This window comes from Physella acuta, unplaced genomic scaffold (assembly GCF_028476545.2).
Source record: "Physella acuta isolate Inbredline_101_S28 unplaced genomic scaffold, ASM2847654v3 ptg001225l, whole genome shotgun sequence".
In the NCBI taxonomy this organism is placed as follows: Eukaryota; Metazoa; Mollusca; class Gastropoda; family Physidae; genus Physella; species Physella acuta.
Genome location: NW_026732742.1, coordinates 11,008 through 26,382, shown reverse-complemented (window position 1 = coordinate 26,382; position 15,375 = coordinate 11,008). Strand labels below are relative to the sequence as shown.

At 30.5% G+C, this 15,375-nt stretch overlaps 2 protein-coding genes across 2 annotated transcripts; both read left to right on the top strand.

Moving 5' to 3' along the window:
• The first annotated feature begins 1,203 nt into the window (after positions 1 to 1,203).
• LOC131957247 (uncharacterized) lies at positions 1,204 to 9,134 on the top strand. Its single transcript, XM_059321984.1, has 8 exons — positions 1,204 to 1,252; positions 1,639 to 1,974; positions 2,473 to 2,577; positions 2,746 to 2,856; positions 6,593 to 6,937; positions 7,980 to 8,098; positions 8,657 to 8,870; positions 9,121 to 9,134. Exons 1-8 carry the CDS (start codon positions 1,204 to 1,206, stop codon positions 9,132 to 9,134), a joined length of 1,293 nt encoding a protein of 430 aa, XP_059177967.1.
• Positions 9,135 to 10,140: 1,006 nt separating this feature from the next.
• Positions 10,141 to 13,946, top strand: LOC131957245 (uncharacterized). Its single transcript, XM_059321980.1, has 6 exons — positions 10,141 to 10,423; positions 10,933 to 11,238; positions 11,688 to 11,969; positions 12,580 to 12,903; positions 13,371 to 13,472; positions 13,703 to 13,946. The coding sequence occupies exons 1-6, from the start codon at positions 10,141 to 10,143 to the stop codon at positions 13,876 to 13,878; spliced, it is 1,473 nt and encodes a 490-aa protein (XP_059177963.1). The 3' UTR covers positions 13,879 to 13,946.
• The last annotated feature ends 1,429 nt before the right edge of the window (positions 13,947 to 15,375 follow it).

Sequence of the window (15,375 nt, the reverse complement as noted above, 5' to 3'; positions counted from 1 at the left end):
GGGGGGGGCGGACACTAGTAAAAGTTTATGCTTACTATATCAATTCCATCTGGTTCGGGGGGGGGTGGGGGCGGTAGACTTTTTTTCGGGGAGGCTCCGCCCCCCCCCCCTCCTCCCCCCGAAGAGATGCCTGGAAGAAAGTCTGTTCTTCACAGCTAGTCGGAATCAAATGATCCTTCAAATAGTTACAATGATTAACAAAAATACTGGAATAAAATGCATGTAACTTTGGAGGTAACTATAAACGTTAAGGCGCTTTCTGTTCACCTACCCCTCAATTAGCATGTGCTATCATTTTGAGACGATTATTCTCTACAACTTCATTATATTTCAGGTACACATTTAAACAGCGTAGTGTATTAATAAGAAAACATTACATTTAAATAATATAATATTAATATATAGATAGTTAAATCATAAGCACACCATTGCAACTTTTACAATAAACCTTAATATAATTTCAGAAGCCCCTGAAGAGATTATCTTAGAGTTCATACGCTTGAACGACCAATCCCTTTCAATATACGCAGAGAAAAATATCTTAAAAATATCTGAGGGCTATTACAGATTACATTGTCAGACGAGAGGCGGTAACCCGGCTGTATCTCGTGTTGACATCTGGTGTGAGGGCGTCAATGCCACTCGCTGGGGCGAGACTACAGATGTGATTGTCAGTCTGCACCGGTCCATGACAAACTCCTCCTGCTTTTGTTCGGCCTCAGACAAATACAGCTGGTACCAAAAGTCAACATCGTACATGATAGATGTTCTATGTACGATACTTTCATATTTACATGCATTAAAACGGTGCTGTTAATTACAAATAAAGTAACTCATCTTTGCAAACACGCCTTATACAATTATTCAAACGAATAGTAAACTTACGTGTGATATTCTGTTACGCTTTTTAATATATTAAATTGTCAGTTTATTTTATGCTATTAATTTACAATTACCTATATTTATTTAGATCCCGTACGTTTCATACGTTTCACCAGCAATGGGTTAAACCAAAGTACACTAGCATTGCAAAATTCATCAACTGTAACTATTGTGTGTGAAGCAGAAGGAAACCCAACGCCCCAGCTACGGATTATCAAGAAAACCAACACACTAGACGTGATTTTTGCCAGGGGCGTTCAGGGTTTAGTCTGGCGACAGAGTTTTAGATGCGAGGATGGTGGTTTGTATGTATGTGAAGCGATGCAGCACCATGTTATATCACAGAGGATGGTTAAAATTTATATCAATTGTAAGTCACATTTTGGTGGACAATGGTCACCTATTTCAAAAAGAAAATGCTATTTTAATAGTGTAGAGCATTAAGCCTAAATAGAAAAAAAATATTTTAACAATGATATCTCAAACGTAAAATTACTTTTGAAGCATTATCCAGAATATAAAATACAAATACTGGACCCATTTTAACCACAGATATAAAATTATATTTAAAATACGACATACAATCTTTCCTCACTTCATCACATTCAACTAAATAGCTCTATCATTTTTAAGTGTTTTTCCCCATTTGATTTCCACTTTTAGAAATTACGGTTAGCATATACAGTTTTTAAAATAAAAGTATAAAATGTAATAATTGTAAAGCAGTGACTAGATTTTGATCAACTAATTTCTCAGGTCCTCTCCAGTTGAAAGTTTCAGACAAACACAAAATTGTCAGCGGAAAATTACATGAAAACCTAACAGTAAACGTACCTGTGTATGGCTATCCTCTACCCATCAAGTTCCGAGTTTCTAAAAACGGTATAACCTCAATATTTGGCAGAGACGCTGATTTCAACGACAGTGTAGGATTACAGCCATTCTTCATCAGTTATCGTGAACAGCTACCACCAAATATTGATATATTTATCGCATTTCACAATTTACGCGAAGAAGATTTTACTCATTACAGCTTTGACATTTATAATGGATTTGAAACTAGTCTTGCGTTCAAACTTATTATTAATGAAGGTAATAATTTATAAGTAATTTAACAGTTTTTATTTACTTTGCTGAAAGCCAGAATTCCAGTTATTGAACTTAAGTTACTGTTTACGTAGAAGATTCATCTTATTATCTAGCTGTTTTATATTACTTTGTTTTAAAACTACAATGTAACTGTATGATGTTTTTGTAGAATGTAGGCCCTATTGGTCGGAATGAGAGACATCTGAAAAAAAAAATACAAAGAGAATATTAAAATGCTCTTAATGTTTAAAAAAAAGGAAATGCATTAATTAAAAGCTGTTTTTTTAATTTGTCCAGTTAGTAGTTATGATACCTATTGTAATTTGTTTTGGGTCGACATTAAAACAGCAGAGAAAAAATTACTTAAACAACTCTTAATAAAAGATTGTAATTTTGGTATTTGTTTCACCATCAGTTTCATTTTGGTTTCTCTTATTCCTTTTTTTTTCAAATTTTCAAAAAAGTAGTAATTGTTTGAAACGTATTTACATTTTCATCCAGTTGAACTTACTACCTATGCTGATGTCATCATGTTTTCTTGTATAGCAGCTGGTGTGGGTCTTATTGTAGCGGCTATTTTACTTTCTCGCGCGCTGCATAACAAAAGTAAGCTATACAGTTTTAATGTATTTCGTTTTACAAAACGAATTTTTTTCTTCGGCCGATTACATAAAACGGCATGGTAACATTAGATTTCAGTTCATATAAAATATATTGTGTTCGTTTTAATTAAACTAAAATATATCTAACAAAAAATGATTTATTTGTCCTCAGATAAGAAAAGGAAAAAACTTAAAGTAATGCTTACCAAGGATAACAGAAATAAAAATAGGTCAAAAGAGGATGATGATAATGCATATATAGATGTTATCGAAGAAGTTGATAGTGTGTATATTGATGTAGTGGATTCCGATTATGCAGTTATTTCAAATGAATATGAAGAGATTGATGACTGAACGTTAACTGTAATTGTTACTTAACTATTTTATGTTTAAAATAAATCATTTTGCTTGTACGCGTTGTGTTCCAAAGTATTTTTTTTACTGTATCACACACACACACACACACACACACATATATATATATATATATATATATATATATATATATATATATATATATATATATATATATATATATATATATATACATACATATATATATATTATATATATATATATATATATATATATATATATATATATATATATATATATATATATATATATATATATATATATATATATATATACATATATATATATATATATATATATATATATATATATATATATATATATATATATATATATATATATACACATATATACATACACTAATTCTTGGGGAACGGGGAGGGTGGGGGGGGGGGGTGAAACACCATGAGTTGCGATGGCACTGGATGCGGATTAGAACCTAAGGCCTCCTAAAGTCCTGTTGACTTAAGTAGTGGGATTCATTGCTTAATTCCCTTGGTTTGTCTGTTAAAAATATTGAGTTTACTTGAAAGGAAAATCTGACAGAAGGTCTAACTCATTTTGCATGCGTTGTGTTCCTAAGTAATTTTTTTTCTGTAGCATATATATATACTAGGCATGCTGCCCAGCTTCGCTTAGGCTTTCGAAAACATTGAGAATTTGAATGCTTTATTAATTCGCCCGAGGGTCGGTCTACGACCTCAAGAGTTATGAAGTGGTTCCTCCGTGGACATTTTTTTTTCGATTTATAGCTCATATAAGGCGCCGGTCAGTCGAGGTCAGTTTTGACCCCCTCATCGTAGACTTTTCGGCCAACCGGCCCTCGTGTTCTGTCGCCCCAAGGCAAGATCCTGCCAAATTTGAAGCGCCTGCGGCGCCGGGAAGTGCCCTATCGGACACCCGACAATCTAGATCTAGATCTAGATTCCTAAAAGAATTTTTTTTTTTAAGTTTAGCCCGAGCATAATAAAAAAGAATACATTAACCAAGTTGACTTGCTGTGTCTCGAACCCGCACCACCTGCGTGGTTAAATGTACACTAACATCTCCGCTATTTAGGCACCTTATAAAATACGGAGAATGAAACACGTATTTTAAAATCTTAACTTACGCGAATATGCCTATTCTTTCAAATTAATTTTTTATCCCAATTTAGCCAGTTCCAAACAAAGATTTTGTATAAAATAAATAAGTCTTGAAATAGTTTAGTCCTAATATAGAAATTTATTTTTGGAATTGATTTTAGAGAAGTTAGAGTCTAAATCTAGATCTTAGCGTCTACGTCTAGATCTAGTTATTGCGTAGATTTAGATTTAGATTTAGTCTAGATCTAGAATCTCTAGATCTAGAATCCAAATACATAAAATAAATTTTATGAGTTTAGGCCGGAAAAATTGTATTGTATACATTTCATAGTGTACGTAGATCTAAATCAAATTTGAATGAAATAGTTCATTTCTTTTCATTCTAAACACGGCAGATGACGTCATTAGTTAATGTATAAGCAATAGTGACGTCACAGTTTTATGCGTTCTTTTTCACATATATTAATGCTTTTCCGGTTGCATAAATAATACTGTTTCTCTACATTCGAATACGCCTTTAATTTTTATTTTTCTTCTTTAACTAAAATTGTGGTTATACATTTAAAACATCTAACATATTATTTTCAACAAAAGTCCGTAAAAAGTTCTCGATATATCGCTGCCGATTCTGACGTGATGTCCGGCGAAAATTTTTTGCGGACAGAGAAAGAGAGAGAGAGAGAGAGAGATGTGCGAACGTGGGGATTTATATATTAGGATATATATATATATATATAAATATAAATAAATAAATATATATATATATATATATATATATATATATATATATATATATATATATATATATATATATATATATATATATACATATATATATATATATATATATATATATATATATATATATATACATACACTAATTCTTGGGGAACGGGGAGGGTGGGGGGGGGGGGGTGAAACACCATGAGTTGCGATGGCATTGGATGCGGATTAGAACCTAAGGCCTCCTAAAGTCCTGTTGACTTAAGTAGTGGGATTCATTGCTTAATTCCCTTGGTTTGTCTGTTAAAAATATTGAGTTTACTTGAAAGGAAAATCTGACAGAAGGTCTAACTCATTTTGCATGCGTTGTGTTCCTAAGTAATTTTTTTTCTGTAGCATATATATATATATATATATATATATATATATATATATATATATATATATATATATATATATATATATATATATATAAATAAATAAATATATATATATATATATATATATATATAATTCTTGGGGACAGGGAGGGTGGGGGTTGAAACACCATGAGTTGCGATGCCACTGGATGTGGTTAGGACCTAAGGCCTCTTTAAGTCCAGTCATGAAAGAAATTGAAAGTTGACAAGTCTGAATGGAATAAGGTGGCAAAGCAAGCACAAATCCCCGATGTAAATATAACATCTCTTACAGTATTTACACAATTTGTGATGTAATTAAAAGATTACGAGCTTTAAGCTTTATACACTTAAACATTGCTGTGTCTATCAAGCGCAGGTTGTGAGCAGTAATTCTATAATTGGATCACAATGCTCTTATTATTTAATTTTTTAACAGTGAAGAAATTAAACTATTGTTAACTAACAAAGCCAAAATCAACACAGAGGGGAAGTAAATCTTTGCTATGCAGATTATGTTTTCTTTTACATTGACTAGTTTATCTAGATCTATAGCAAAAGCTTTAATAGGATGTAAATTGACAATAGTAAAAATTTCACACGAACATGATCAGAATTATTGATTTGGTGTTGATGTGTCTTTATTTATTTTTTAAAGGTAATTATGTATTTATTTACAACTTTCCATTGGCCCACAAATAAACAAAAACAACAACTTGTACTTTCTATGATTTTTACTAAACTTTTAATTTCTTTTTACTAGCCACCATAATTACAAATACATTTGGTTTATTATTTAGTGAGACTTGTTTCATCGTTTATCTTTTAGTGAGACTTGTTTCATCGTTTATTATTTAGTGAGACTTGTTTCATAGTTTATTATTTAGTGAGACTTGTTTCAACATTTATCTTTTAGTGAGACTTGTTTCATCATTTATCTTTTAGTGAGACTTGTTTCATAGTTTATTATTTAGTGAGACTTGTATCATCGTTTATTATTTAGTGAGACTTGTTTCATAGTTTATTATTTAGTGAGACTTGTTTCATAGTTTATTATTTATTGAGACTTGTTTCAACATTTATCTTTTAGTGAGTCTTGTTTCATCATTTATCTTTTAGTGAGACTTGTTTCATAGTTTATTATTTAGTGAGACTTGTATCATCGTTTATTATTTAGTGAGACTTGTATCATCGTTTATTATTTAGTGAGACTTGTTTCATCGTTTATTATTTAGTGAGACTTGTTTCAACATTTATCTTTTAGTGAGACTTGTTTCATCATTTATCTTTTAGTGAGACTTGTTTCATCATTTATCTTTTAGTGAGACTTGTTTCATCGTTTATTATTTAGTGAGACTTGTTTCATCGTTTATTATTTAGTGAGACTTGTTTCAACATTTATCTTTTAGTGAGACTTGTTTCATCATTTATCTTTTAGTGAGACTTGTATCATCATGTGAACCATCAGAAGAGGGGACACCATGGACACACACCAGCCACCTTGATCTCACTACTCAACCAGACAGTGTATTTAGCTGGAGCCTTAATCAGGAGCATGTCTCAGAATGTTCAGCCAACTCCAACTGTTTGAACAGTGCCTTCAAAGACTGGTTCCAGAGTTCTGTACAGAGTGATGGGAGGTCAGTGACGGTCAACTTGACCATTTTTAACACCACACGGTGGCCGGATGTAAAGAATGCTGACGGTGTTTGGTCATTGGGGATGTCACAGGTTGACATTTACACAGCTGATGTCATTTTCACCTGTCATCTGAAGGTTTACTGTAAGTACCTTACATTTTCTGTGTAGAATATATTGCTGTAGAGATATCAAATACATGGCTGATATCATTTTCACCTGTTTTCTGAAAGTTTATTGTATGTTTCCTGTGTGGAATGTATTGCCTTAGATTGATCAAAACAACTTTTTGTATTTATGTTAGCATGTATTTTTGGCTGACATGGCTAGTATTATCTAGGCTGAAATGTATTTTTTATTTTTAGTGTGACTTAATTGTAGTGTATTTTTTCAACACATACACACAAGCACAAAAACATATATATAAATTGCCCTTTCAAACATTATGGTCCATGGGTCAGATGAAGTAGAGTTCACCTGTTTCAGTTACCTCAGCATATGAAGGATTAGTGTGGCCCCAACCGCAATCACTTTCCTAATGTTATTCAGATTTCTATCAAAGCAGCGTAAACTCAATGATGCTCTATGGAAATGAATGCAGGATTCAAATTCAAGACTTTAGGGTTAGCAGCTATATGACCATATATATATATATATATATATATATATATATATATATATATATATATATATATATATATATATATATATATATATATATATATATATATATATATATATATATATATATAAATATATGTATATGTATATATATATATATATATATATATATATATATATATATATATATATATATATATATATATATATATATATATATATATATATATATAAATATATGTATATGTATATATATATATATATATGTATATATATATATATATATATATATATATATATATATATATATATATATATATATATATATATATATATATATATATATATATATATATATATATAAAGTATACTATAACCACTATATTTGTATAAGTAGCAAATTAACATCAGCCTATGCCATGTAATTAATCATTGAAGCTGGTGACTGAATCACATCCTTTTCAGACAGACTCCACCACTCTCTCCTCATCAGCTCTACATACATTGTTAACTCTTATACATTCTTATTTTTCTATGATTGAATACTACATGTGGATCATGAATAGACAAACCAAGGGATGTGACCTGTACTGTTGAAGCAAAGAAGAATGAGTTACATATACAGTGTACAACAGTCAAAGTCTACCCAGCTGCTAAGTGTTTTTTCTCAATGATCATTGATGGGGTAAAATATCCCACTTTAAGTGGTTTTATTTTAAATTCATGAATAGTTGGTAAAGAAAAATTCAAGGAAGTAAAAAGTTTTAATTACTCTAGTTAGCTTGTTTGAATTTTTTTTAAGTAGGCTTATTAAAAAAAAATTACATTATAGAAACTATATATTTTACAAGTTGAAACAAAGACGTTAAGATATAACAATGAGTTAAATAATACCAAAATGTTACTTTACATGTAAAACAGGTTTTTACTTAACTTTGACCAGATTGTCTGCCATAGATTAGCAGTCACAATTTTTTTGGTGTGCATTTAATGGCATGTATTGAAAAGAAATGTTATTAAACATTGTAGAATCATATTTACTATTTAAAGCTAATTAGAATATTTGATGTACCAACCATTATAATTAAACCCTCTTTGAATCTATGGTAAATGGGCAAATGAAGGAGATTTCACATTTTTCTGTGACTTTGGCATAGGATTTCCTTATTTTTAATAGTTAGGTTAAGAAAACAATGTCTCCTTGTAACGAAATAATAAAATTTTTTCTTGGTATGTTTTATAGAACCCAGTTCACCAGCTGTACACTGTAACATACAGACACACCCAGCTACCTGGGTCACCTGGGACCCCTGAGTACTTCAGCACTCAGTGCTCCATCACTGTACCAGTTGTAGCAGAAGGTCATTATGAATTGAGGGTCACTGTATATCCCAATGTTACAGACAGGGACAAAGATGGTACATATGGCGAGAATACAACAGTGATACTTAATTTAGGTGAATTACATTATGTGTTTAAAACTAGATGTTTAATTTAAAACTTGAAATGATAGTAAGTAATGTTTGATAATCATAGGCCCTATAAAACAATGCCAAGACAACTGAAATGTTTAGTAAAATAAATTTTGGTAATTTGGTGTTAAATACAATTACACAATGTGAAACAAATGTGTACAGTAGCTGGAACTATTATTATTATTTATCTTATTTAATCAAATATAAACAAATATGTATATTATTTTTATAGTTTGCATTATATGATAATATTTAAATTATTCTTCAAAACATTTAATATCCAAAGATGTGATTAATTTAGTATTAATTTAAAATAACATTTTATTTTGTGAGAGTGAGACAGAATTCCCCAGAGTTTATTTTAAAGACTGTCCTACTGGCTACATAAAAGAAGGGGCTCTCATAAACTGTAGTTGCCAACAGTCTAATACAAGCAGCATTTTTTCTGAAATATATTTCTATCAAGGCAATGAAAGTCCAGTCAACTACTCAAAGAATGCTCCTGTTATTTTAACTACTGCTTCAAGAGCATCACAAAGTATGAAATTTAGCTACTAAATTATGTTTTGCTTCTGAAATGATTCATTAGCGACAAAATTAAACTTTAACAATATAATCATCATGCTACTCACTAGATGAGAGTTAAATTCCTATTTTGGTTAATTTATTTTTGGAGCTTTGTTTAATGCTATGATTGGTTGCTTTTTAAGCACATTTCAAGAAAATCTTTTCTGTACAATCCAGTGCTAATTTTAATGTTGAATTAAAATGTGTAAATGTTTAACTATTTGATTTACTAGCTTTTTATTCACATGACTATTTAGGTTCAACACCACAACAATGTTCTTAAAAAAATAATGTATCTGAACCACTGTACAACTTTTAGCTTAAATTACTGAAATATTATACTCTCAGGAAATCATCTGAATTAGAATATTTTGTCAGTATTATTACGTTAATATAAATATACTTTTGTTCTCTACAAATGATATGTTTACATTATTTGTTTTATTTATTTAATTCTGTAATGTAGATTTTGTTTAACTTTTCAGCCTACAAGTGTTATTCAATTAGTGCCATTGGATGGAGAAGCCCCACCGTTTCCTTTCATCCCACAATAACTTGTAAGCAATTAATCAAACAAAAATCTTGTAAAATAAACTAACTGTATGTATATATGCTTAAAGGATGTGATGTAACATTTATTATGATTTTTTCCTTGCTAGATGGACCTGACAAGGTAATGCTGAATATGGATGTAAGAGACAAGGACTTGTGTTATAAGAACAATGTGTCAGTTGTGGCAACATGTAGTGTTCTAAAGAAGGAAGTTAGACCTTCTGTCAGATTTGCCTTTCAAATAAACTCAATATTTGTAACAGACAAATCAAGGGAAGTAAGCAATGAATCCCACTACATAAGTCAACATGAGTTCTTGTTCTTTAAAGGGGGAGTGTATGCCATAGCTTGTTTTGCTAGAAATTCACAGTTTCCAGAGATCTTCAACTCAACAGCTTTCACATTGGAAATACAAGGTATGAGCTAAGTGGAATGTTAGATTGGTAAAAAATAAGATGCAGTAAAAAAATAATAAAATTTACTAAATAATTGCAATTAAAGAAAGCAATTATTAATGGCTTGCTTTATAAAACAGAAAATGCTTTCAACATTTCTCAGCTGTGTAGTTTTATAAAATATGTTAAAAAATACTCTATACTCAGTTTTAATAATTCAAAATTTACCATAAGTAATAATTGAATATTACATTTTCCCTTTAAACAAATTAATTAAGCTGGTTGAAGCAATCAATGTGTATTGTTATTTCTTTTATTTAAAAAAGCTTACAAGAACAATAAGCCTACTTTTTTGCTATGCTTTTTCTATTAATAGGTTCAATAGATTTTTCAATGAATTTTATTTTGATAAAAAAGTACAAAAACATATCGGCATATCTTCATTTGTAAAATGTAGGCATAATAAATTATTACATTACCGAAAGTGTTACAGTTTTTTTTACAAGACTATTAAACAATGTCATTTTCAGAACCCCCATTCAGACCTATTATAGAGCTGAACAGAATAAACTGGCTGAGTACATACAGCACAGAGGAATCAACATCTTTTCAACTAGATGAAGGAATGTTTAGTATAAACTGCTATGCCAAAGGTGGGCACCCAGCAGTACAGAATGTCAGACTGTCATGCAGCCAAGAGTTGATATCCTTATCTGGTGGACAAGACACCTACCTGAATGTATCCAGAAGTAAAAACAACATCACTTGCACTTGTGAAGCTTCACATATCACTCAATGCTACAGCAACACTACAGACCTTCACATTTATGTTCACTGTAAGATTTTTGTATAAACTATAATGAAAAATTAATCTGTTTGTTTAGTCCTAGAATATAGAAAGCTATTCAAAGTTTTCATAAAGTATAGTAAAACAGTTCCGTGTGAAGCAGAAATAATGTACACAGATTTTAGGAATTTATTTTACTATTCACTAATTAATTATAACATAAATTTACTAATACTGCTGACAATATGTTGCAAGTAATTTGCATTTGTGATCGATGGAATATTTCTGATCATAGTTGTGTTTTTTCTAACAGTATATTGTCATTATGCTAATTATACAAATTGTTTAAAGTAATTGATTGTGTATTAAAAGGTTATTCATTAATTGGTATTCACCAATATTTACAATTTTTTGTCTCTAAAGAAATCAGTCCTCTTGGTTAAATGTATTTAAATTCTTTAACTAATTAATTAATTAATATTTTTGTTTCTAATATAGATTATCCCAGGATAAAATCCTTCCTAGTGAATGGAAAAAGTAGTAGTGCAGCAACACTGAACAAATCATCTGTTCTTAATTTAACTTGTGAAGCAGAGGGCAACCCACCCCCTACATTGATGCTCTACTTAGATCAGTCCCGGAGAGTGCCACTACAGCAGTCAAACAACGCAACTTTGGTGTGGGAGAAAGTTGTTGGTTGTTATGACACTGGTGTTTATTTTTGTCTGGCATCTAGAAATAGTGTGGAATTCAAGAGAAGCATAAATATTTCAGTTTTGTGTAAGTTGACTTACAAAACTTCAACAGTAATAATACACAAGGTTAACACTTGCGACATTAATATTATACATGTCTTGGAAAACAAACTCACAACAAATTATATAAACATTTTTCCCTCTGAACATTTATAGGCTTATTACTTGCACTTTTTTTCTAGTATGTATAGTATACATGTCACAAGTGTAAACACAGTGTTAGAATGGATGTTAAATAAATTAGGCAAGAATTATTTTATTCATTAGGAGAGTGAATGAATTTTCATTAAAATATATCCAAGTTTATCTCTATTTGTTTGCATCAATTTTTATATTTTTAGAGTAATTAATGGGTTACTTAATACCAAATAGTTTTGTATTTTAAAACTATAACATGCAATTCACCTATTTATACCAGATGGTCCCAATAAAAAATAATAATTAGGGAAATGTTGTAAACACTATGTCCAGCCACCTTCATATTCCCAGAGCTAAGTGCGCTAACTGTTATCCTGCTGACTTAAGCCAAACAACCAAACTAATTAATTTAACATATTAATTGGGCATTACCAATCAAAACTCATATTTTTAAAGTTTCATAAATATTATGTTGTATTTTCGAATTCTATATTCAGGTCCTCTAAAGCTAAAATATCCTGGAACAAATGCATCAACTTATTATGGAAGGACCCATGAAGACTTTTCCATTCAAATTGAATTCTTTGGTTATCCAGGCCCGAAACAATTTTGGCTGATTAAAAATCTAACTGACAGAATGGAAACAAACCAGGAAAGTGATACAAACTCATCTTATAAAATAGAATATAAACATGAAGTACCACCATATGGAACAATTGTTTTAACTATCTTCAACCTCCAGAAGTCAGATTTTACAAATATGAGTGTTTATATTGACAACAGTCTTGGAGTTCTTGTGTACAGTTTCTCCATTATTGAAGGTGGGCCTATATTCTTGATGTTATTTTCCATATTTGTGCTTAATTATTAATTATACTGTAAACACTTTGATACAATTATGTCAGTTTTAATTAGTGGAGAATGTTGAAAATTTGAGATTTCTTTAATTTAAAAAAAATACATTTGAAGAAATAAAAACATTTAATATTTTATGTACAAGTGGTTTAAAATTAAGTCAGCTTTTGAATTAAAAATAATTGATTTGCAATAATTAGTTCAGTTTTGCTTATGAGATAACACATCTTCTAATATCTCAATCAATAAAATTATTTGAAAGTTAGAAATTACACAATTAAAATTAAGGCATATATACTTCTATCAGTAAAAGCTTAGAAAAATGTATTTCAGTAAAATTTGAGGGTGATTGTCTAATAAAACTTTAAGAACATCAGATAAAACAAACAGTTATTTTGATTGCAATGTTGTTTACAATTAATTGTATTGACAGATACTGAGCAAGAGAATAAAGGTGTGATCATCATTGCTTCAAGCATTAGCGCTGTAGCTTTAATTCTTGCAACTGTTGCATTGTGGATTTTTAAATGCCCAAGTAAGAAACATAACACTTTTTAGCAAACACTGACATCATTTTAATAGTTCAATTTTATTCAATAAACATTATGGAATATTTTTCTATTATCAAATTTTGTAAAGCCTAATGTAGTATTACTTAATGTAGTATTTTTGGTTTATTTAAATTTAGTTCATGGAAACTAATATTTGTATTATGTAAATATTGTTCATATACTTTTAAAGCATTGTATTTGTTCATTTTTATAGAAAAGACAAAGAAAGTTACAAGTGGTCAACCTGTTATAGAAATCAAACAATTGGATGTATCAATAGAGGAAATCAACAACCCATATATTGATGTCATTGATCCATATGAGATGATCAACAATGATTATGATGTTATTGAAACTCAAAGTCAAAAATTTCAAATAGATAGCTTCTAACAACATCCTTTTCACTAAATGTTTAACCTAAATTGACAACAAATGAAATTAGCCTACATCTGCTTTACTACAACAGTTATTTTTCCTTAAGTTTGACTTATTATTAAATTATTTAATAACTAAATCAAATTCAAGTGTTTTTTTTAATTGTGTTATTTTATTTATATCCCTGTTGTATTTGTGAATTATATAAATTTTCGTCATAAGATGGTAAAATGACATTACTTGTTGAATATTAACTTTATAAATAGTCTGACAAACATTCTTAAATCTAAAACTAATAGGCCTATGTATAACAAAATTGTGTCTTTATTAGCAACACTAAGAAGGGAGACACGCTTTTTTTATCCCCCATCCCCCCCCCCCCCCTCCAACAGCTGTAAATGTTTTACTAATGCTGGAGAGACTCCGGTCTCACATTATTCTATACCATCTGGTGTGAGAATTGTTACAAATCACCCAAGAGGTAGGGGGAAGGCAACTTGGACCGTCCAAAGACATTAAAAGGATAGGAGCTCTTAAGCATTAATATTAAAACAAATGCAAGTAATAAAATCGCTGTTTTAAACTGCAGGTGGTAGAAATTACAGTATTTTAAACGTTATTTATCATCAAAAGTCTATAGTTAAATTTCTTCAAGTGAAATTACCACAGTAAACACGTTCCTACTTCTGAATAAAACAAGAATAGAAAACAAGTAATTAAAAAAAGTCTAGTGACAATTTTAGCGCAATTTCCTTGTGTTATCTAAAAATAGCTCTGTCGTAGCGTAAATCAAGAGCAGGGTTAGTAAAACCATTGGTTAGTTATTAAAACATTTTTTATTAATTTTTTTTCAGTATTTTACATGTTTTATTTATAATAGAGTAACATGACTAAAAACCATTGCGCGCCCAGCTACCGAACGTGACGTCGCAGCCATTGAACGTGATGGCGCAGCTATTGAACGTGATGACGCGTGTGGTGTGGTTGCATAAAATGCCTACTACTTCGGTCCAAATTTTAATTAATTCAAAAAAATTTTTGTGACCGAACGAAAGAATATTTTTGAAAACTTTCTTCGGCAATATTGTTCTAAATTATGGCAGGAATCGATTGGTACATGTTTCAAGTCGCTTAGTGGTCTGGTTGCCGAGATATGGGCCAAAAACTGCATTTTTTCGAGGTTTTTTTGGCTTTTCCGGGAAATCCATGAAAGAAACCCGTAATTTTTATGGCCTATGTTCATCCTCGTAACTTGCTTAACATAATTGCTTTTGAAACTAGTCATCGATATTGCTTCGTTGAGGAGGAGATACGACTTAAAGCTGCGGACACACATCCATCCATCCATCCATCCATTCATTCATACATCCAGAAATGACGGGTTAATAAACGCAATTCTCCAGAATGGAAATTGCGCTAAAAATAGGATTTGGGACAATTTAACCCATCGCTTGTTATTGGCTAATCCTGTGGGATAAAGATTCCGAGTAGGCCTACGGGGGGAATTACCAG